Genomic DNA, 24,680 nt, shown 5'->3' with positions numbered 1-24,680 from the left:
CTATAGAAGCCAGTTCTATAATTTTCAGTTGAAAGTATCAGATCGGTGTAAATGATTGTTACCTCACATGTAACTAGTATAGAAGAGAATGAGGGTTACATCAGTTTCTCTGAAGTAACAGCACTAAAAAGCTTTTTATTAACTGAGTAGTGCGAGCGAGGAACATGCACTGGGCAGAGATGGTAACAGCTGATAATTAGTCATCTCAGGAGCACAGATGTAACAAAAAGTTATTTTTATACTATGTTTTCATTGGCTACTTTAGCTAAATCTTTTCTACATTCTCCATTATTCTCCTACATTTGGTTCTTTATTTTTTACCTCTTTTCCCCGTGTTTGCTAGTTTTCCTCCTCTCCCCATGACACATTCACCCCCTGTCATGTAATGTTCTATAGCAGTGATAGCAAACCTTGGCTCTCCAGATGTTTCAGCACTACATTTCCCATGATGCTTATGCACTCTTCGGTCCAGTTGAGCATCATGGGAAATGCAGTTCTGAAACATCTGGAGTTGCAAGGCTCGCTATCACTGTTCTATAGGGTTCTGTATTTACTAGTCTCTATAATGCACCAGCTACTTTGTGTCACATCTTGGAAATGTGACATGAAAGTATACAGTGTGTATACGGGAAAACCAGCGCGTGCGTCCTGTCCTGGGCACGCCTGAACCTATCAGTGCTCATTAAACTGCTGAACTAAATAGTACTGATAAACACAACAAAAACGCAGAACTAATACAAAAATCAGGGAGTGTGACATCTAATAACGGAGTTTGTCATTGTGCCTCGATGAGTATTCTGATTTTTATGTTTCCCATAGCGCTTTAAGGCCTTTTTTTCTGTAGGAATTTTCTGAAGCTTGTTGTCTGTATAGCGTTTTATTTCCCCCCGTCTGACCTCTTCAGCCGTCAAATTGCTTTTCTTTAATATTAATATGGAAATGTGTTTTTTCTTTTTCTGCCAGGAGCTTTTGCTCAGCACAATATGACAGTAGAGCGCCATCAAGTTTAAGAAATATTTTCTGCACTAAATTTCATATCCCAAACCTCATGGGAAGTGTATTAGAGAATAAAATCTACTGTGAGGTACTAAAAAATGTTTTTTCTATATTTAAAATAAAATCCAAGCTATTTTGCCTACAGCAGAAAAGAGGCACTCAGATGGTGTTAAGGTTCCTGAGATGCATAAGTAGGGTTTTGCCAATTTCACCAAGGTGGGATATTTATCTTTGTTAGCTCTTCACCAATGCAAGGGGCCTCTTAACAAAGTAAGCCTGGACTTCATTGTAACATAAAATACCTTGAATATCTATGCAATGGTAAATAACCAGCTGTAAGGTTAGGGAAAAAATATCTAGTCCGCTCTTAAAATAACAGATATATACTTATAGAGGTTGAATTTGGTACATATAACAATTTATTAAAAGTATAAAAAAATAAAATAAGTAATAAGCACTAAGGACTGTATATCAATAAAATGACAAAGCCTTACACATTTATCTATACAGTACATATAATCAGCAATAGCAAGTGATCCGCTCCCATTTTATTAGGGGGCTTAAATTAGGTGTAATTAGTTTAAACTTCTTGTAATTTTTTTTTATTTTCTGTAATTTAGTGGGTTTTTTTTTTGTACTATAGTTTATTTTATTTAATTGTATTTAATTTTAGGTAATTGTAGTTAATTTAATTTATTTAATGATAGTGTAGTGTTAGGTGTAATTGTAACTTAGGTTAGGATTTATTTTACAGCTAAATTTGTAATTATTTTAACTAGGTAGCTGTTAAATAGTTATTAACTGTTTAATAGCTATTGTACCTAGTTAAAATAAATACAAAGCTGCCTGTAAAATAAAAATAAATCCTAAAATAGCTACAATGTAATTATTAATTATATTGTAGCTATCTTAGGGTTTATTTTATAGGTAAGTATTTAGTTTTAAATAGGAATAATTTAGTTAATATTAGTAATATTATTTAGATTTATTTAAATTATATTTAAGTTAGGGGGGTGTTATGGTTAGGGTTAGACTTAGGTTTAGGGGTTAATAACTTTATTATAGTGGTGGCGACGTTGGCGGAGGCAGATTAGGGGTTAATACATTTAATAGGCTATGTGGGCTATGGCGGTTTAGGGGTTAATACACTTTATTAGTTATTGCGGTGGGGGATTGCGGTTGACAGGTAGATAGACATTGGGCATGCGTTAGGTGTTAGTTTATTTTTCCAGGCATTTTCGGGAGTTACGGTGCTCCCATACTCAGCGCAAAGCCTGCAATGGCTGCCTTTTATGGCGAGGTAAAAATGGAGTAAGATTTCTCCATTTTCGCCACGTAAGGCCTTACTTTGGATATTGGATACTGATTTACGACGTGGTCCCATGTTAGCCTATGGGAGTAAAAATTGCGAGCGACGGGTGAAATATATGGGCGTAACTTGTATGCTACACCGTATATGTGATAGCAAAACAGCACAAAAACCGACTTTTTTTTGCGGGCGACGCTGCATATGTAATGGAGGCCATATAATCTTTTCAATTAAAAGGTTACTTAAAGTGAATGTAAATTTTGTTGCTAAAGTGCCCGGTTTTTAAAAATTCGATTAAAAACAGGGGTGTTATGAAAAAAACTTACCTTTTAATCTTAACAGCAGCTCCAGCTTCTTCCACACGTCGCAAAGCCTCTTCCTGGGTCTAAAATGAGGAATCCGGCTTCCTCCAATCACGGCATTGAATCAGACACTGATTTCCCAGGGGGGGAAGCCGTGATTGGAGGATGACCTATCCATCATTTCTGACATAAGAAATGGCTTGCGACGACCGGAGGAAGCTGGAGCTGCTGTCAAGTTTAAAAGGTAAGATGAATTAAAGTTCCCCTGTTTTTAATAGAATTTTTAAAAACCGGGCACTTTAGCAACATCTTTACTATGTTTAACAATACATTCAGTAGTTTGTCATATTGGTTCATCAGGGATTAAACATTGTAGGTGTACCAGGAGAGGTCCTTTTAACCAATCAGAGACAGGCTTTGGGTATATATGCAGGTGTGACTTTTGATTACAGCTGTCTGATGACAGCGTAAGCCAAAACGCGTCAGTCCCCCTTCCCTTTCCCTACAAGTGTTTTTAATTTTTGTTTCCGTGCTTTGAATTAAATATTTTTTCTTCGTCCGTGCCCGGCATATTTTGTATTTTTTCACTATATGGCTACTAAATACATATGCATAGGCAATACGTATGTACTATATAATGGCAATGGATACTCACAAACATGTTGAAAAGGCCTGTTTTATGCATATCACTTACTGAGTTTTTTGAATGCTTGTAAAACATAATACAAAAGAATGTAAACTGTGTGCTACATGAAAGTCAATGTGGGATGGTGTGAAGCGATCATTTTACATCTGCTGATTGTCAGCGACTATATAAACTTGGCCTTATTGTGCAAGGAAGCGTAAATCATACATATTAAACAGGAAGTGTGCTAAAGACGTTAGCTAGTTAACTTTCTACTATTTGTGTGCCAATTATACCATATGAAGGCCTAGAATACATGTGGAGAGCATAATTATTAGCGCTATTGTATGTTAGCATTGCTCAAGTACAATCTATAGCCACAAGGGAGTTAACACATAGGTAAAGTCCTGGTCTTAAGCTGCAAGCACTGCAGCTCCCAAGATGAACATAGCCAGTGATTGGTGGAGTTGTCGATTGGCTTATCGTCTTTGCTCAGGACCAGCAGGTTCTCTGAAACTCCATAGTGGTACTTTATTTATGTATTTAACCCCTTTTTGCAGTGAGTTAAACACATAGGGCCAGATTACGAGTGGAGCGTTCGAGTGTTAAAACCGCTAGATGCTCAGAGATTCACATTACGAGTTGAAAGCAAAAGGTGTGCGCTCTCACGTTTATAACGTTGCAGTAACAAATACACTTTGAGAAGTCGCAAACGCAAAATTGCATTCCACCATAGACTTCATTGAAGGAGAAAAGTTGAGAAAAAAACACCCACAAGTCGCGCAAACATGATCACAGGGTTATACAAGCTGAATTGAACTTGCGTGCAAACAGCTGCAAAACCCCAATATCGCTTGCGCTCAAACAATAGTGTTCCACTCATAATCTAGCCCATAGAGTTCCTGTGTGATTAGTTCAAAATGATGTGCTCTAACAAATGAAATCATGTAATTTATACACTACAATGTCTCCCTATATCTATCTATCTATCTATCTATCTATCTATCTATCTATCTATATATACAGTATATATTACTTCAGACAGTGTGGGATACACATGACTGTCTCATTTGTTTAATCCTATGAGAGTTTGTAAATCAGTTATGTGTTGGATTTATTAGGGGGATGATAATGTTTACTCCTTGTGTTTGCTGTGAAGAGGTTACTGACAAGTTCACTTGTTGTTTGCAGGGAGATGAGATCCCGGAGGACCGAAGCAAGGATGGAAAGCAAGATGTTGGGGGGCCCATAAAGAAAATGGGGCGTCCAGGGAGGAAACGCAAAAACGATATGGTGAGTAAACAATACCCTTTAAAAAGTGCCATCACCTGGCATGGGGAAGCTGCTGGGGAAGAGGTAAGATGCCCTGTAATGTGCCATAGCCTGGCATGGGGAAGCTGCTGGGGCAAGAGGTAAGATGCCCTGTAATGTGCCATAGCCTGGCATGGGGAAGCTGCTGGGGAAGAGGTAAGATGCCCTGTAATGTGCCATCACCTGGCATGGGGAAGCTGCTGGGGAAGAGGTAAGATGCCCTGTAATGTGCCATAGCCTGGCATGGGGAAGCTGCTGGGGAAGAGGTAAGATGCCCTGTAATGTGCCATAGCCTGGCATGGGGAAGCTGCTGGGGAAGAGGTAAGATGCCCTGTAATGTGCCATAGCCTGGCATGGGGAAGCTGCTGGGGCAAGAGGTAAGATGCCCTGTAATGTGCCATAGCCTGGCATGGGGAAGCTGCTGGGGAAGAGCTAAGATGCCCTGTAATGTGCCATAGTCTGGCATGGGGAAGCTGCTGGGGAAGAGGTAAGATGCCCTGTAATGTGCCATAGCCTGGCATGGGGAAGCTGCTGGGGAAGAGGTAAGATGCCCTGTAATGTGCCATAGCCTGGCATGGGGAAGCTGCTGGGGCAAGAGCTAAGATGCCCTGTAATGTGCCATAGCCTGGCATGGGGAAGCTGCTGGGGAAGAGCTAAGATGCCCTGTAATGTGCCATAGCCTGGCATGGGGAAGCTGCTGGGGAAGAGCTAAGATGTCCTGTAATGTGCCATAGCCTGGCATGGGGAAGCTGCTGGGGAAGAGGTAAGATGCCCTGTAATGTGCCATAGCCTGGCATGGGGAAGCTGCTGGGGCAAGAGCTAAGATGCCCTGTAATGTGCCATAGCCTGGCATGGGGAAGCTGCTGGGGAAGAGGTAAGATGCCCTGTAATGTGCCATAGCCTGGCATGGGGAAGCTGCTGGGGCAAGAGCTAAGATGCCCTGTAATGTGCCATAGCCTGGCATGGGGAAGCTGCTGGGGAAGAGGTAAGATGCCCTGTAATGTGCCATAGCCTGGCATGGGGAAGCTGCTGGGGAAGAGGTAAGATGCCCTGTAATGTGCCATAGCCTGGCATGGGGAAGCTGCTGGGGAAGAGGTAAGATGCCCTGTAATGTGCCATAGCCTGGCATGGGGAAGCTGCTGGGGCAAGAGCTAAGATGCCCTGTAATGTGCCATAGCCTGGCATGGGGAAGCTGCTGGGGAAGAGGTAAGATGCCCTGTAATGTGCCATAGCCTGGCATGGGGAAGCTGCTGGGGCAAGAGCTAAGATGCCCTGTAATGTGCCATAGCCTGGCATGGGGAAGCTGCTGGGCAAGAGCTAAGATGCCCTGTAATGTGCCATAGCCTGGCATGGGGAAGCTGCTGGGGAAGAGGTAAGATGCCCTGTAATGTGCCATAGTCTGGCATGGGGAAGCTGCTGGGGCAAGAGGTAAGATGCCCTGTAATGTGCCATAGCCTGGCATGGGGAAGCTGCTGGGGAAGAGGTAAGATGCCCTGTAATGTGCCATCGCCTGGCATGGGGAAGCTGCTGGGGAAGAGGTAAGATGCCCTGTAATGTGCCATAGCCTGGCATGGGGAAGCTGCTGGGGAAGAGGTAAGATGCCCTGTAATGTGCCATCGCCTGGCATGGGGAAGCTGCTGGGGAAGAGGTAAGATGCCCTGTAATGTGCCATAGCCTGGCATGGGGAAGCTGCTGGGGAAGAGCTAAGATGCCCTGTAATGTGCCATAGCCTGGCATGGGGAAGCTGCTGGGGAAGAGCTAAGATGCCCTGTAATGTGCCATAGCCTGGCATGGGGAAGCTGCTGGGGAAGAGCTAAGATGCCCTGTAATGTGCCATAGCCTGGCATGGGGAAGCTGCTGGGGCAAGAGGTAAGATGCCCTGTAATGTGCCATAGCCTGGCATGGGGAAGCTGCTGGGGAAGAGCTAAGATGCCCTGTAATGTGCCATAGCCTGGCATGGGGAAGCTGCTGGGGCAAGAGGTAAGATGCCCTGTAATGTGCCATAGCCTGGCATGGGGAAGCTGCTGGGGAAGAGCTAAGATGCCCTGTAATGTGCCATAGCCTGGCATGGGGAAGCTGCTGGGGCAAGAGGTAAGATGCCCTGTAATGTGCCATAGCCTGGCATGGGGAAGCTACTGGGGCAAGAGGTAAGATGCCCTGTAATGTGCCATAGCCTGGCATGGGGAAGCTGCTGGGGCAAGAGGTAAGATGCCCTGTAATGTGCCATAGTCTGGCATGGGGAAGCTGCTGGGGCAAGAGGTAAGATGCCCTGTAATGTGCCATAGCCTGGCATGGGGAAACTGCTGGGGCAAGACGTAAGATGCCCTGTAATGTGCCATAGCCTGGCATGGGGAAGCTGCTGGGGCAAGAGGTAAGATGCCCTGTAATGTGCCATAGCCTGGCATGGGGAAGCTGCTGGGGAAGAGCTAAGATGCCCTGTAATGTGCCATAGCCTGGCATGGGGAAGCTGTTGGGGCAAGAGCTAAGATGCCCTGTAATGTGCCATAGCCTGGCATGGGGAAGCTACTGGGGCAAGAGCTAAGATGCCCTGTAATGTGCCATAGCCTGGCATGGGGAAGCTGCTGGGGCAAGAGGTAAGATGCCCTGTAATGTGCCATAGCCTGGCATGGGGAAGCTGCTGGGGCAAGAGGTAAGGTGACCTGTAATGTGCCATAGCCTGGCATGGGGAAGCTGCTGGGGAAGAGGTAAGATGCCCTGTAATGTGCCATAGTCTGGCATGGGGAAGCTGCTGGGGCAAGAGCTAAGATGCCCTGTAATGTGCCATAGCCTGGCATGGGGAAGCTGCTGGGGAAGAGGTAAGATGCCCTGTAATGTGCCATAGCCTGGCATGGGGAAGCTGCTGGGGAAGAGGTAAGATGCCCTGTAATGTGCCATAGCCTGGCATGGGGAAGCTGCTGGGGAAGAGGTAAGATGCCCTGTAATGTGCCATAGCCTGGCATGGGGAAGCTGCTGGGGCAAGAGCTAAGATGCCCTGTAATGTGCCATAGCCTGGCATGGGGAAGCTGCTGGGGAAGAGGTAAGATGCCCTGTAATGTGCCATCACCTGGCATGGGGAAGCTGCTGGGGCAAGAGGTAAGATGCCCTGTAATGTGCCATAGCCTGGCATGGGGAAGCTGCTGGGGCAAGAGGTAAGATGCCCTGTAATGTGCCATAGCCTGGCATGGGGAAGCTGCTGGGGCAAGAGGTAAGATGCCCTGTAATGTGCCATAGCCTGGCATGGGGAAGCTGCTGGGGAAGAGGTAAGATGCCCTGTAATGTGCCATAGCCTGGCATGGGGAAGCTGCTGGGGAAGAGCTAAGATGCCCTGTAATGTGCCATAGCCTGGCATGGGGAAGCTGCTGGGGAAGAGGTAAGATGCCCTGTAATGTGCCATAGCCTGGCATGGGGAAGCTGCTGGGGCAAGAGGTAAGATGCCCTGTAATGTGCCATAGCCTGGCATGGGGAAGCTGCTGGGGAAGAGCTAAGATGCCCTGTAATGTGCCATAGCCTGGCATGGGGAAGCTGCTGGGGAAGAGGTAAGATGCCCTGTAATGTGCCATAGCCTGGCATGGGGAAGCTGCTGGGGAAGAGGTAAGATGCCCTGTAATGTGCCATAGCCTGGCATGGGGAAGCTGCTGGGGCAAGAGCTAAGATGCCCTGTAATGTGCCATAGCCTGGCATGGGGAAGCTGCTGGGGAAGAGGTAAGATGCCCTGTAATGTGCCATAGCCTGGCATGGGGAAGCTGCTGGGGCAAGAGCTAAGATGCCCTGTAATGTGCCATAGCCTGGCATGGGGAAGCTGCTGGGGAAGAGCTAAGATGCCCTGTAATGTGCCATAGCCTGGCATGGGGAAGCTGCTGGGGAAGAGCTAAGATGCCCTGTAATGTGCCATAGCCTGGCATGGGGAAGCTGCTGGGGCAAGAGCTAAGATGCCCTATAATGTGCCATAGCCTGGCATGGGGAAGCTGCTGGGGAAGAGGTAAGATGCCCTGTAATGTGCCATAGTCTGGCATGGGGAAGCTGCTGGGGAAGAGGTAAGATGCCCTGTAATGTGCCATAGCCTGGCAAGAGGTAAGATGCCCTGTAATGTGCCATAGCCTGGCATGGGGAAGCTGCTGGGGAAGAGGTAAGATGCCCTGTAATGTGCCATAGCCTGGCATGGGGAAGCTGCTGGGGCAAGAGCTAAGATGCCCTATAATGTGCCATAGCCTGGCATGGGGAAGCTGCTGGGGAAGAGGTAAGATGCCCTGTAATGTGCCATAGCCTGGCATGGGGAAGCTGCTGGGGAAGAGGTAAGATGCCCTGTAATGTGCCATAGCCTGGCATGGGGAAGCTGCTGGGGAAGAGGTAAGATGCCCTGTAATGTGCCATAGTCTGGCATGGGGAAGCTGCTGGGGAAGAGGTAAGATGCCCTGTAATGTGCCATAGCCTGGCAAGAGGTAAGATGCCCTGTAATGTGCCATAGCCTGGCATGGGGAAGCTGCTGGGGAAGAGGTAAGATGCCCTGTAATGTGCCATAGCCTGGCATGGGGAAGCTGCTGGGGAAGAGGTAAGATGCCCTGTAATGTGCCATAGCCTGGCATGGGGAAGCTGCTGGGGAAGAGGTAAGATGCCCTGTAATGTGCCATAGCCTGGCTTTATTAGTTATTTTGTTATATATGTCAGGGCTTAGGGCAAGGTTTGAGTGGGTTATATGGTCGAGTCTTAAAGGGACATTAAACACTAAATAAATGCTAGAGAGAATGAAGCATTTAAAGAAAAGATTAGTCTGAGAATAACATGTAGATGTATTCTGTTTCATTAGCTGTTTAAATAGTGACAAAATAACTAACGTTTTAGTGTCTAGAAAACAATGGGAGCTGCCATTTTGTAACTTAGGTTACATTCTCTGCTGTGGCCAATTAGGGACAGTTATTGGCTGCACACAGTAGTGACCTATTTATAACAGTGTTCTATACTTCCATTTCTAACAGGAACTGAAAAGCTCACAATTTCAGAATGGAATTACATGAAAGGTGGACAAAATAAATAATGAATATATATATATATATATATATATATACACATATATACATACACATATACACATACAGACACGTATACACATATATATATACACATATACACACACATATACACATATATATATATACACATATATACACACACATATACACATACAGACACGTATACACATATATATACAGTGGATATAAAAAGTCTACACACCCCTGTTAAAATGTCAGGTTTCTGTGATGTAAAAAAATGAGACAAACATAAATCATTTCAGAACTTTTTCCACCTTTAATGTGACCTATAAACTGTACAACTCAATTGAAAAACAAACTGAAATCTTTTAGGTAAAGGGAAATAAAAATAAAAAAATAAAATAATATGGTTGCATAAGTGTGCACACCCTTTTATAACTGGGGATGTAGCTGTGTTCAGAATTAAGCAATCACATTCATAATCATGTTAAATAGGAGTCAGTACACACCTGTCATCATTTAAAGTGCCTCTGATTAACCCCAAATAAAGTTCAGCTGTTCTAGTTGGTCTTTCCTGACATTTTGTTAGTCGCATCCTACAGCAAAAGCCATGGTCCGCAGAGAGCGTCTAAAGCATCAGAGGGATCTCATTGTTAAAAGGTATCAGTCAGGAGAATGGTACAAAAGAATTTCCAAGGCATTAGATATACCATGGAACACAGTGAAGACATTCATCATCAAGTGAAGAAAATATGGTGCAACAGTGACATTACCAAGAACTGGATGTCCCTCCAAAATTGATGAAAAGACGAGAAGAAAACTGGTCTGGGAGGCTGCCAAGAGGCCTACAGCAAAATTAAAGGAGCTGCAGGAATATCTGGCAAGTACTGGCTGTGTGGTACATGTGACAACAATCTCACGTATTCTTCATATGTCTGGGCTATGGGGTAGAGTGGCAAGACGGAAGCTTTTTCTTACAAAAAAAAACACCCAAGCCTGGCTAAATTTTGCAAAAAAACATCTGAAGTTTCCCAAAAGAATGTTGCAAAAGGTGTTCTGGTCTGATGAAACCAAAGTTTAACTTTTTGGCCATAATTCCAAAAGATATGTTTGGCGCAAAAACAACACTGCATATCACCAAAAGAACACCATACCCACAGTGAAGCATGGTGGTGTCAGCATCATGCTTTGTGGCTGTTTTTCTTCAGCTGGAACTGGGGCCTTAGTCAAGGTAGAGGGAATAATGAACAGTTCCAAATACCAGACAATATTGGCACAAAACCTTCAGGCTTCTGATAGAAAGCTGAACATGAAGAGGAACTTCATCTTTCAGCATGACAACGACCCAAAGCATACATCCAAATCAACAAAGGAATGGCTTCAGCAGAAGAAGATTAAAGTTTTGGGGATGGCCTAGCCAGAGCCCAGACCTGAATCCAATTCAAAATCTGTGGGGTGATCTGAAGAGGGCTGTGCACAGGAGATGCCCTCGCAATCTGACAGATTTGGAGTGTTTTTGCAAATAAGAGTGGGCAAATCTTGCCAAGTCAAGAAGTGCTATGCTGAAAAACTCATACCCAAAAAGACTGAGTGCTGTAATAAAATCAAAAGGTGCTTCAATAAAGTATTAGTTTAAGGGTGTTCACACTTATGCAACCATATTATTTTATATTTTTATTTCCCTTTACCTAAAAGATTTCAGTTTGTTTTTCAATTGAGTTGTACAGTTTATAGGTCACATTAAAGGTGGAAAAAGTTCTGAAATTTATCTTTGTCTCATTTTTTTAGATCACAGAAACCTGACATTTTAACAGGGGTGTGTAGACTTTTTATATCCACTGTATATATATATATATATATATATATATATATATATATATATATATATATATATATAGTTTATTTCATATTACCATCTCAAAGTGTTTAATGTCCCTTTAAATAGTGCTTTGGGGAGGGGCCATTATGTGACACCACCCAGCCCTCTTCTCCAGTCACTGACTAGCTGTTTATTATTTTTGAAGAGAACAATTGACAACCCTTTATGTGATTTATCTGTCTGTATATACTCATTGCTAGAATGACACATGATGTATAGGACAGATTTGTCATCTAGGGGCCGAACGGCCCCTGATGCCCCTGCTTCCACGCAAGCCTTTAGGCTCTCTGGAAACAGCAGTTAAAAAGCAGCAGTCTTAAGACCGCTGCTCCTTAACTCGTCCACCTGCTCTGAGTGGCGGACAGCAATCAACCCAATTGAATACGATTGGGTTAGTTGACACCCCCCTGGTAGCGGCCGATTGGCCATGAATCTGCAGGAGGCGGCATTGCACAAGCAGTTCCCAAGAACTGCTTGTGCAAAGATAAATGGGTGGATGACGATGATAAATCGGTCCCATTGTGGGAGGATGTATTTATTACAAGGCTACAACCAGTTTCTAGACATAAAACATATTAGTATGTTCATTTATCAGGGAATTAGGTTGTGTAACAGAAGCTGTATGTTCTGCTACAAGGTGATGCGATTGCTTTTTACTTAAAGGGACACTAAACCCATTTTTTTTCTTTCATGATTCAGAAAGAGCAGCAATTTTAAACAACTTTCTAATTTACTCCTATCATCAATTTGTCTTTGTTTTCTTGCTATCTTTATTTAAAAAGCAGGAATTTAAAGCTTAGTAGCCAGCCCATTTTAGGTTCAGCATCCTGGATAGCGTTTGCTTTTTCGTGGCTTCATTTAGCGAACCAATAAGTAAGCATAACCCAGGTTCTCAACCAAAAATGAGAAGGCTCGAATTAGTGCCCGTTTTTTTAATAATCCGATTAAAAACAAGGGCACTTTAATTAATCAAAATTGGCATTTCAAGCGTTTTCTTCCAAAACTTACCTTTTAATCCTGAAAGCTGCTCCATTGATTCCCCCAGCTGTCGGAAGCCTCTTCATACGTTAGAAATGACGAATCCGACTTCCTCCAATCATGGCGTTCCCCCCGGGAGAGATCATGGCCTGAGGGAACGCTGTGATTTGATGAAGCCGGATTTGTCATTTTGGACCCGCGAAGAGGACTTACGACGGGTGAAGGAAGCGCTGCAGCAGCTCTCAGGATTAAAAGGTAAGTTTTGGAAGAAAACGCTTGAAATGTCAATTTTGATTAATTAAAGTGCTCTTGTTTTTAATAGGATTATTCAAAACCGGGCACTAATTCGTCAAAATTAACCTTCACTTTAAGCTTTACATTTCAGCTTTTAAAATAAAGGTAAGGAGAATGGAGAAAAAATAATAATAATAGGTGTAAATTAGAAAGTTGATTAAAATTGCTGCCCTATCTGAATCATTAAAGAAAAAATATGGGTTTAGTGTCCCTTTAATAATAAGCAAACAGCATTTCCTTCATATCATTGTTCTCTAGCTCTTGTATGTGTTATTTAGCTACATTGTCCTCTTGTGACAGGGGGGCCATTCTGTTTTATTGCACTTGATGTAACCCCTCCCTGACAAAACATTATAAACCTCTGACGCTCGCGTTTTGTCTGGATCCGCAGCTAAAGAATGTATTCAGTATATTCAGTGTCATTTCTACTTCAGAGGTTAAAAAATCCTCTCATCTCCCCCTTTGTAGAGTTTATCACATATTTAAATTATATATTAATGAAATGTTGGTTTTATTCATGATATCATGATTCTTAGTGCACCAAAAGGTATTCAACAGTCATCAGCTGACTTGACTCCGGCAAACACTGGCTCCTCTATAGATCCGCAGTGGTTCCTGTAGCTCAGTTTCTAGTAAAGTATGGTGAGCGCACACCAAAGAACTAAATAGAGTACATTTTAAGGTGTGCTATACCAAACTGTGTGTATTTGTATTTTAAATAAGGGAATCTGACCATCTTCCATTGGTTAAGCCCCCCACCCAAGCTCAGGATGAATGCTGTTAACTGACTCTGATGGTGATGATGTTATACCTATATTTTATTGAAACTTTGTGAATAAACAATTAACTTTTAGCCTGAATCGTCTCTTGTCATTTCCTTTTGTATGCTAAGCTCAGGTGTACTCAGGAACGTGTAATGGAGTTGTGTAAATAAAGCCAGGGAGTCTCATTCTATTATAAAGAGAAAAAGCAGGAATGATTCAACCCATAACATCAAAGTATTGTAGTGTTAGGACCAGTCAACACTGGGGCACCTTGTAAGTTGGTCACTGGCTAAGCAGAATATGGCAATTTTGTGTTACAGAGATCCCAAGTTTAATAAAAATGCATATGGCTAGATTTAGAGTTTTGTCGGTAACGACCCGCGTATCTAACGCTGGCTTTTTTTCACCCGCACCTTTTAAATACCGCTGGTATTTAGAGTTCACAGAAGGGCTGCGTTAGGCTCCAAAAAGGGAGCGTACAGGCATATTTACCGCCACTTCAACTCTCAATACCAGCGGTGCTTACAGACGCGGCCAGCTTAAAAAACGTGCTCGTGCACGATTCCCCCATAGAAAACAATGGGGCAGTTTGAGCTGAAAAAAAAAACAAACACCTGCAAAAAAGCAGCGTTCAGCTCCTAACGCAGCCCCATTGTTTCCTATGGGGAAACACTTCCTAAGTCTGCACCTAACACCCTAACATGTACCCCGAGTCTAAACACCCCTAGCCTTATACTTATTAACCCCTAATCTGCCACCCTCGCTGACACCTGCATATTTTTTTTAACCCCTAATCTGCCGCTCCGTACACCGCCCCCACCCACGTTATCCCTATGAACCCCTAATCTGCTGCCCCTTACACCGCTGACCCCTATATTATATTTATTAATATTTTATTTATATTTATTAATATTTTATTTATATTTATTAACCCCTAATCTGCCTCCCCCAACGTCGCCTGCACCTACCTACACTTATTAACCCCTAATCTGCCGACCGGACCTCACCGCTACTATAATAAAGTTATTAACCCCTAATCGGCCTCACTCCCACCTCAATAACCCTATAATAAATAGTATTAACCCCTAATCTGCCCTCCCTAACATCACCGACACCTAACTTCAAGTATTAACCCCCTAATCTGCCGACCGGACCTCACCGCTACTCTAATAAATTTATTAACCCCTAAAGCTAAGTCTAACCTTAACACTAACACCCCCCTAAGTTAAATATAATTTAAATCTAACTAAATAAATTAACTCTTATTAAATAAATTATTCCTATTTAAAGCTAAATACTTACCTGTAAAATAAACCCTAATATAGCTACAATATAAATAATAATTATATTGTAGCTATTTTAGGATTAATATTTATTTTACAGGCAACTTTGTAATTATTTTAACTAGGTACCATAGCTATTAAATAGTTAATAACTATTTAATAGTTACCTAGTTAAAATAATTACAAAATTACCTGTAAAATAAATCCTAACCTAAGTTACAATTAAACCTAACACTACACTATCAATAAATAAATTAAATTAAATACCTACAATTATCTACAATTAAACCTAACACTACACTATCAATAAATTAATTAAATACAAATACCTACAAATAAATACAATTAAATAAACTAACTAAAGTACAAAAAATAAAAAAGAACTAAGTTACAAAAAATAAAAAAATATTTACAAATATTAGAAAAATATTACAACAATTTTAAACTAATTACACCTACTCTAAGCCCCCTAATAAAATAACAAAGACACCCAAAATAAAAAAATGCCCCACCCTATTCTAAAATTAAAATAGAAAAGCTCTTTTACCTTACCAGCCCTTAAAAGGGCCCTTTACACAAACAAAGGACGGTCGAACGGTTCATGATAATAAACTCATTGCCTCTACATTTAGAGAATACTACAAATCATTGTACAACATCGATATCCCCAACTCCCCACCCCAACCTCATAACGAGCCGCTCCACCAAAAAGACATTATTGATAATTATTTTAAAGAACTTTGCCTCCCCTCCCTGAGTAACGAAGCGAAAACATTTCTAGAATCCCCTATCTCAATAGAGGAAATAAGTCAGGCAATTAAAAACATCCCCTCCGGCAAAAGCCCTGGACCAGACGGCTTCTCGTCTAGATATTACAAAAAATTTAAAGACATTTTGTCCCCTCATCTTCTCAAAATCTTTAATAGCTTAAGGAGTGACCCATTCCTCTCCAGGTCGCTCCTAGAGGCCCATATTACAGTCATCCCCAAACCAGGGAAACCAGCCATCAAGCCGGAAAACTTTCGCCCCATTTCCCTAATAAATAACGATATGAAATTGCTAGCTAAGATCCTCGCCAACAGACTGAACAGGTTCTTGCCTGAGCTTATTGATAAAGATCAGGTGGGGTTTGTACCGGGGAGGGAGGCCCGGGATAATACCACCAAAATTCTTCAGTTAATCAACCACGCAAAAGTTTCTCGCACCCCTACGGTCCTTTTCTCGACCGACGCGGAGAAGGCCTTTGACAGGGTCCGGTGGTCTTTTCTGCGTCGGGCAATGATCGAGATGGGAATCCCAGAACCCTTCTTGAATATGACTATGTCTCTTTACTCCTCTCCGAATGCTAGAATAAGAATTAATGGTACTCTATCCGACCACTTTAATATTAGTAATGGCACCAGACAGGGGTGCCCTTTGTCCCCACTACTTTTTGCCATCTCTATGGAAGTATTGGCACAAAAAGTTCGAGATAACAAGAAAATCGTGGGGATTGGGGTAGGAGATAGGATACACAAACAAGCTCTTTATGCCGATGATGCCCTGTTCTCCCTTACAGAGGCTGAAACCTCAATCCCGGAACTACTTGCTGAATTAGACCGTTTTGGTTTGGCCTCCAACTTTAAATTAAACATCACCAAATCTGAGCTTTTGAATATAAATACCCCTCCTGAGACAATACAAATCTTAAGAAACACTTATGCCATTCCCATAGCACAAAAAAAACTGAAATACTTGGGGATATTCTTAACCCCCTCCTTGCAGGACCTATTTAAATATAATTATAATGTATTAAAAAGTGACATAATTCGAGATCTTTCGGTCTGGAGGAACAAACCGATATCTTGGCTTGGTAGAATAGGAGTCCTGAAAATGAACGTCCTTCCGAGGATCTTATACCTGTTGCAAACATTGCCTATACATCTTCCTTTAGGGTACCTAAAGCAGTTACAGGGGGCCTTTGAACAATTCATTTGGGCTGGGGCTAAACCCAGAATACCCAAAAAGACTATGTATCTCCCTAGGGAGAGTGGAGGGCTAGGAGTCCCTAACCTATCGGCATACAAACAAGCTATAACATTACAACACGTAGCTGAATGGTCCCATAATACTAATAACAAAGCATGGATACAGATCGATAGGCAAATTTTTAAATTGAATAATGTTGCAACACTGGCATGGACCAAGCCTCACAAAAGACCTAAGATTTTACAGTTATATCACATCACCGCGGGTATTTTAGAAGACTGGGACAAAATCCTGACCTCAACTACTCATATCTCCACTATACCCGCACCGCTCTCACCACTCATTGAACACATAGACCTACCCTACCATAGCTTAGGATCGCAGATAGCACAAACATATAGTCTCAAAACAGGCTCTATTCAGTTTGCTACGGAGAACGGTCTGTTCAAACCGCAAGCTGCTCTAGCAGAGGTCCACGGGGAGATCTTCTCCTCGTGGCTTCATTACCATCAACTACGACACTTCATCTATCATCACAAACAAAAAAAAGAGATAGGAAGAGCCACCACAGCTTTCGAAAAGATATGCATTCAAACAACGCCCCTAGCTCACCTCATTTCCAAACTTTATAAAATACTGAATTGCCCTGATATGTCGATACTCCCGTCATACACACACTCATGGAATAGGGAGCTTAATCAGGACCTTGATGCAGAGACTTGGCTCACGGCCTTTCGCTTAATTAAAAAATCATCTGTTTCGGCTGGAGTTCAGGAAATTCACTTGAAGCTCTCCTGCCGATGGTACTTGACCCCCTCCCGACTCCACAAGATATTCCCCTCATTAAACAGCACATGTTGGAGAGGATGTGGAGAGGAAGGAACACTCTTCCACATATGGTGGTCGTGTCCCAAACTGGACCAGTTTTGGAGGGACACATTTACAGTAATTTCTGATGTGGTGTCGACCCAGATCCTTCCTGACCCGAATGTTATCATGTTCCTTTCCCTGCCCAAACTGGCAGGGGTGGGTAAACAACCATTATTGCTGATTATGTTAACAGCTGCCAAAAAACTCATCCCTAAATATTGGAAATCCCAAACAATCCCGTCCACAGATGAATGGAGATCTATGGTCTCTGACCTGATTTCCCTGGAGAGATACCATTATCTAAAAACACATAGGTTGGAAACACACGAATTCATAAAGGCAATATGGAACAAAACCATTTGAGCTCTCTAACACAAAACCCTGACCCCCTCGGATTTTTGCTGGATCATTCATATCTCCCTACCCTTTACCTTCCCCCTTTTTTTTTTTTTTTTTTTTTTTTTTCCTTCTCTTTCCCTTCTTCTCTTCATCTGTCTTAATCTTTTCTTCTTCTCTTCGACTCCTACATTGACCCACTCCTTTCCACCCAACTTGGGATGGTCAATGATACGAACAACGAAAAATATATAAAAGATTCACTAAAAAATGTAACGTCATTAAGGGTTCAGACACTTATACTACACCTTTTGTCTTAAACCTGATAAGTTCCCTTAATTTCCCCTCTATGATTGTTGACGACAATGTTTTTCTTATATTGTTAACAAAAGTTGAAATTATCCACACAAATTGTTTATAACGATAATGATCTATGATTCTTACCTTGTCATTTGTGTTATATATACCATTGCTGTCACTCTGAATCTTTTAATAAAAATTCATTTAAAAAAAAAAAAAAAAGGGCCCTTTACGGGGCATGCCCCAAAGAATTCAGCTCTTTTGCCTGTGAAAAAACCCCATAAAATACCCCCCCCAACATTACAACCCACCACCCACATACCCCTAATCTAACCCAAACCCCCCTTAAATAAACCTAACACTAAGCCCCTGAAGATCTCCCTACCTTGTCTTCACCACACCTGGTTCACCGATTCGTCCTGGCTCCGACGTCTTCATCCAAGCCCAAGCAGGGGGCTGAAGAGGTCCATGATCCGACTGAAGTCTTCATCCAAGCGGGAGCTGAAGAGGTCCATGATCCGGCTGAAGTCTTCATCCAAGCGGGAGCTGAAGAGGTCCATGATCCGGCTGAAGTCTTCTATCAAGCGGCAGCTTCAATCTTCTTTCTTCCGGATCCATGTTCATCCCGCCGACGCGGAACATCCATCTTCACCGACGACTTCCCGACGAATGACGGTTCCTTTAAGGGACGTCATCCAAGATGGCGTCCCTCGAATTCCGATTGGCTGATAGGATTCTATCAGCCAATCGGAATTAAGGTAGGAAAATTCTGATTGGCTGATGGAATCAGCCAATCAGCTTCAAGTTCAATCCGATTGGCTGATCCAATCAGCCAATCAGATTGAGCTTGCATTCTATTGGCTGATCGGAACAGCCAATAGAATGCGAGCTCAATCTGATTGGCTGATTGGATCAGCCAATCGGATTGAACTTGAATCTGATTGGCTGATTCCATCAGCCAATCAGAATTGTCCTACCTTAATTACGATTGGCTGATAGAATGCTATCAGCCAATCGGAATTCGAGGGACGCCATCTTGGATGACGTCATTTAAAGGAACCGTCATTCGGCGAGTAGGCGTCGGTAGAAGAGGATGGATCCGCGTCGGCTGGAAGAAGATGGCTCCAGAAGAAAGAAGATTGAAGATGCCGCTTGATAGAAGACTTCATCCCGATTATGGACTTCTTCAGCCGCCGCTTGGATCAAGACTTCAGCCGGAGGATGGACATCACTCTTCAGCCCCCGCTTGGGCTTGGATGAAGACTTCGGACCCTCTTCTGGACCATCGGTGAACCCGGTGAGGTGAAGACAAGGTAGGGAGATCTTCAGGGGCTTAGTGTTAGGTTTATTTAAGGGGGGTTTGGGTTAGATTAGGGGTATGTGGGTGGTGGGTTGTAATGTTGGGGGGGTATTGTATGGTTTTTTTTTACAGGCAAAAGAGCTGAATTCTTTGGGGCATGCCCCGCAAAGGGCCCTTTTAAGGGCTGGTAAGGTAAAAGAGCTTTTCTATTTTAATTTTAGAATAGGGTAGGACATTTTTTTTATTTTGGGGGGCTTTGTTATTTTATTAGGGGGCTTAGAGTAGGTGTAATTAGTTTAAAATTGTTGTAATATTTTTCTAATGTTTGTAAATATTTTTTTATTTTTTGTAACTTAGTTCTTTTTTATTTTTTGTACTTTAGTTAGTTTATTTAATTGTATTTATTTGTAGGTATTGTATTTAATTAATTTATTGATAGTGTAGTGTTAGGTTTAATTGTAGATAATTGTAGGTATTTTATTTAATTTATTTATTGATAGTGTAGTGTTTGGTTTAATTGTAACTTAGGTTAGGATTTATTTTACAGGTAATTTTGTAATTATTTTAACTAGGTAACTATTAAATAGTTAGCTATGGTACCTAGTTAAAATAATTACAAAGTTGCCTGTAAAATAAATATTAATCCTAAAATAGCTACAATATAATTATAATTTATATTGTAGCTATATTAGGGTTTATTTTACAGGTAAGTATTTAGTTTTAAATAGGAGTAATTTATTTAATAAGAGTTAATTTATTTCGTTAGATTTAAATTATATTTAACTTAGGGGGGTGTTAGGGTTAAGGTTAGACTTAGCTTTAAGGGTTAATACATTTATTAGAGTAGCGGTGAGGTCCGGTCGGCAGATTAGGGGTTAATACTTGAAGTTAGGTGTCGGCGATGTTAGGGAGGGCAGATTAGGGGTTAATACTATTTATTATAGGGTTATTGAGGCGGGAGTGAGGCGGATTAGGGGTTAATAACTTTATTATAGTAGCGGTGAGGTTCGGTCGGCAGATTAGGGGTTAATAAGTGTAGTTAGGTGGAGGCGACGTTGGGGGCGGCAGATTAGGGGTTAATAAATATAATATAGGGGTTGGCGGTGTTAGGGGCAGCAGATTAGGGGTTCATAGGGATAACGTAGGTGGCGGAGGTGTGCGGTCGGCAGATTAGGGGTTAATAATTGTAGGTAGGTGGAGGCGACGTTGGGGGCGGCAGATTAGGGGTTAATAAATATAATATAGGGGTCGGCGGTGTTAGGGGCAGCAGATTAGGGGTTCATAGGGATAATGTAGGTGGCGGCGGTGTGCGGTCGGCAGATTAGGGGTTAAAAATTTTAAATAGAGTGACGGCGATGTGGGGGGGCCTCGGTTTAGGGGTACATAGGTAGTTTATGGGTGTTAGTGTACTTTAGAGCACAGTAGTTAAGAGCTTTATGAACCGGCGTTAGCCCAGAAAGCTCTTAACTCCTGGCTTTCTCTGCGGCTGGAGTCTTGTCGTTAGATTTCTAACGCTCACTTCAGCCACGACTCTAAATACCAGCGTTAGAAAGATCCCATTGAAAAGATAGGATACGCAAATGGCGTAGGGGAATCTGCGGTATGGAAAAGTCGCGGCTGCAAAGTGAGCGTTAGACCCTTACCTACAAAACTCTAAATACCAGCGGTAGCCCAAAACCAGCGTTAGGAGCCTCTAACGCTGGTTTTGACGGCTAACGCCAAACTCTAAATCTAGGCGATAGTTTTTTGCAGGCAACTTCAAAATGTTTTGTTAATTTGCAAGCGGATGTGTGCCACTACCACCCCTATTCTTTGTGTGTGTATATGTATATATACGTGTGTGTATACTGTATGTATATATCCGTGTGTGTATACTGTATGTATATATCCATGTGTGTATATGTATATATCCGTGTGTGTATATGTATATATCCGTGTGTGTATATCCGTGTGTGTATATGTATATATCCGTGTGTGTATATCCGTGTGTGTATATGTATATATCCGTGTGTGTATATGTATATATCCGTGTGTGTATATGTATATATCCGTATCCGTGTGTGTATATGTATATAGCCGTGTGTGTATACTGTATGTATATATCCATGTGTGTATATGTATATATCCGTGTGTGTATATGTATATATCCGTGTGTGTATATGTATATATCCGTATCCATGTGTGTATATGTATATAGCCGTGTGTGTATACTGTATGTATATATCTGTGTGTGTATATGTATATATCCGTGTGTGTATACTGTATATATATATATATATATATATATATATATATATATATATATATATATAATCTACAGGGAGTGCAGAATTATTAGGCAAATGAGTATTTTGACCACATCATCCTCTTTATGCATGTTGTCTTACTCCAAGCTGTATAGGCTCGAAAGCCTACTACCAATTAAGCATATTAGGTGATGTGCATCTCTGTAATGAGAAGGGGTGTGGTCTAATGACATCAACACCCTATATCAGGTGTGCATAATTATTAGGCAACTTCCTTTCCTTTGGCAAAATGGGTCAAAAGAAGGACTTGACAGGCTCAGAAAAGTCAAAAATAGTGAGATATCTTGCAGAGGGATGCAGCACTCTTAAAATTGCAAAGCTTCTGAAACGTGATCATCGAACAATCAAGCGTTTCATTCAAAATAGTCAACAGGGTCGCAAGAAGCGTGTGGAAAAACCATGGCGCAAAATAACTGCCCATGAACTGAGAAAAGTCAAGCGTGCAGCTGCCAAGATGCCACTTGCCACCAGTTTGGCCATATTTCAGAGCTGCAACATCACTGGAGTGCCCAAAAGCACAAGGTGTGCAATACTCAGAGACATGGCCAAGGTAAGAAAGGCTGAAAGACGACCACCACTGAACAAGACACACAAGCTGAAATGTCAAGACTGGGCCAAGAAATAGCTCAAGACTGATTTTTCTAAGGTTTTATGGACTGATGAAATGAGAGTGAGTCTTGATGGGCCAGATGGATGGGCCCGTGGCTGGATTGGTAAAGGGCAGAGAGCTCCAGTCCGACTCAGACGCCAGCAAGGTGGAGGTGGAGTACTGGTTTGGGCTGGTATCATCAAAGATGAGCTTGTGGGGCCTTTTCGGGTTGAGGATGGAGTCAAGCTCAACTCCCAGTCCTACTGCCAGTTTCTGGAAGACACCTTCTTCAAGCAGTGGTACAGGAAGAAGTCTGCATCCTTCAAGAAAAACATGATTTTCATGCAGGACAATGCTCCATCACACGCGTCCAAGTACTCCACAGCGTGGCTGGCAAGAAAGGATATAAAAGAAGAAAATCTAATGACATGGCCTCCTTGTTCACCTGATCTGAACCCCATTGAGAACCTGTGGTCCATCATCAAATGTGAGATTTACAAGGAGGGAAAACAGTACACCTCTCTGAACAGTGTCTGGGAGGCTGTGGTTGCTGCTGCACACAATGTTGATGGTGAACAGATCAAAACACTGACAGAATCCATGGATGGCAGGCTTTTGAGTGTCCTTGCAAAGAAAGGTGGCTATATTGGTCACTGATTTGTTTTTGTTTTGTTTTTGAATGTCAGAAATGTATATTTGTGAATGTTGAGATGTTATATTGGTTTCACTGGTAAAAATAAATAATTGAAATGGGTATATATTTGTTAAGTTGCCTAATAATTATCCACAGTAATAGTCACCTGCACACACAGATATCCCCCTAAAATAGCTATAACTAAAAACAAACTAAAAACTACTTCCAAAACTATTCAGCTTTGATATTAATTAGTTTTTTTGCTTCATTGAGAACATGGTTGTTGTTCAATAATAAAATTAATCCTCAAAAATACAACTTGCCTAATAATTCTGCACTCCCTGTATGTGTGTATACTGTATGTATATATCCGTGTGTGTATATGTATATATCCGTGTGTGTATATGTATATATCCGTGTGTGTATATGTATATATCCGTGTGTGTATACTGTATATATATATATCTTTGTGTGTATACTGTATGTATATATCCGTGTGTGTATATGTATATATCCGTGTGTGTATATGTATATATCCGTGAGTGTATATGTATATATCCGTGTGTGTATACTGTATGTATATATCCGTGTGTGTATATGTATATATCCGTGTGTGTATATGTATATATCCGTGTGTGTATACTGTATGTATATATCCGTGTGTGTATACGTAAATATCCGTGTGTGTATATCCGTGTGTGTATATGTATATATCCGTGTGTGTATATGTATATATCCGTGTGTGTATACTGTATATATATATCTATGTGTGTATACTGTATGTATATATCCGTGTGTGTATATGTATATATCCGTGTGTGTATACTGTATATATATATATCTATGTGTGTATACTGTATGTATATATCCGTGTGTGTATATGTATATATCCGTGTGTGTATATGTATATATCCGTGTGTGTATACTATATATATATATATATATCTATGTGTGTATACTGTATGTATATATCTGTGTGTGTATATGTATATATCTGTGTGTGTATATGTATATATCCGTGTGTGTATATGTATATATCTGTGTGTGTATACTGTATGTATATATCCGTGTGTGTACAGTATATGTATATATCCATGTGTGTATATGTATATATCTGTGTGTATACTGTATGTATATATCTGTGTGTGTATATGTATATATCCGTGTGTGTATATGTATATATCTGTGTGTGTATACTGTATGTATATATCCGTGTGTGTATATGTATATATCCGTTTGTGTATATGTATATATCCGTGTGTGTATACTGTATGTATATATCCGTGTGTGTATATGTATATATCCGTGTGTGCATATGTATATATCCGTGTGTGCATATGTATAGATCCGTGTGTGTATATGTATATATCTGTGTTTGCATATGTATATATCCGTGTGTGTATATGTATATATCCGTGTGTGTATATGTATATATCCGTGTGTGTATATGTATATATCCGTGTGTGTATATGTATATATCTGTGTGTGTATATGTATATATCTGTGTGTGTATATGTATATATCTGTGTGTGTATATGAATATATCCGTGTGTGTATATGTATATATCTGTGTGTGTATATGTATATATCTGTGTGTGTATATGTATATATCTGTGTGTGTATATGAATATATCCGTGTGTGTATATG

General features: G+C 41.6%; 1 protein-coding gene across 2 annotated transcripts in view; it reads left to right on the top strand.

Moving 5' to 3' along the window:
- The window catches only part of LOC128655877 (DNA (cytosine-5)-methyltransferase 3A), an 877,286-nt gene that overhangs the window by 272,412 nt on the left and 580,194 nt on the right, over positions 1–24,680 (top strand). For both annotated transcript variants that reach the window (XM_053709465.1, XM_053709464.1), the window contains exon 3: positions 4,424–4,525. In XM_053709465.1, coding sequence (XP_053565440.1) covers positions 4,424–4,525 — 102 coding nt within the window. The remainder of the gene's footprint in view (positions 1–4,423; positions 4,526–24,680) is intronic.

Source organism: Bombina bombina, chromosome 4 (assembly GCF_027579735.1).
Source record: "Bombina bombina isolate aBomBom1 chromosome 4, aBomBom1.pri, whole genome shotgun sequence".
Classification (NCBI taxonomy): Eukaryota; Metazoa; Chordata; class Amphibia; order Anura; family Bombinatoridae; genus Bombina; species Bombina bombina.
This window is presented reverse-complemented; position numbering and strand designations above follow the sequence as displayed.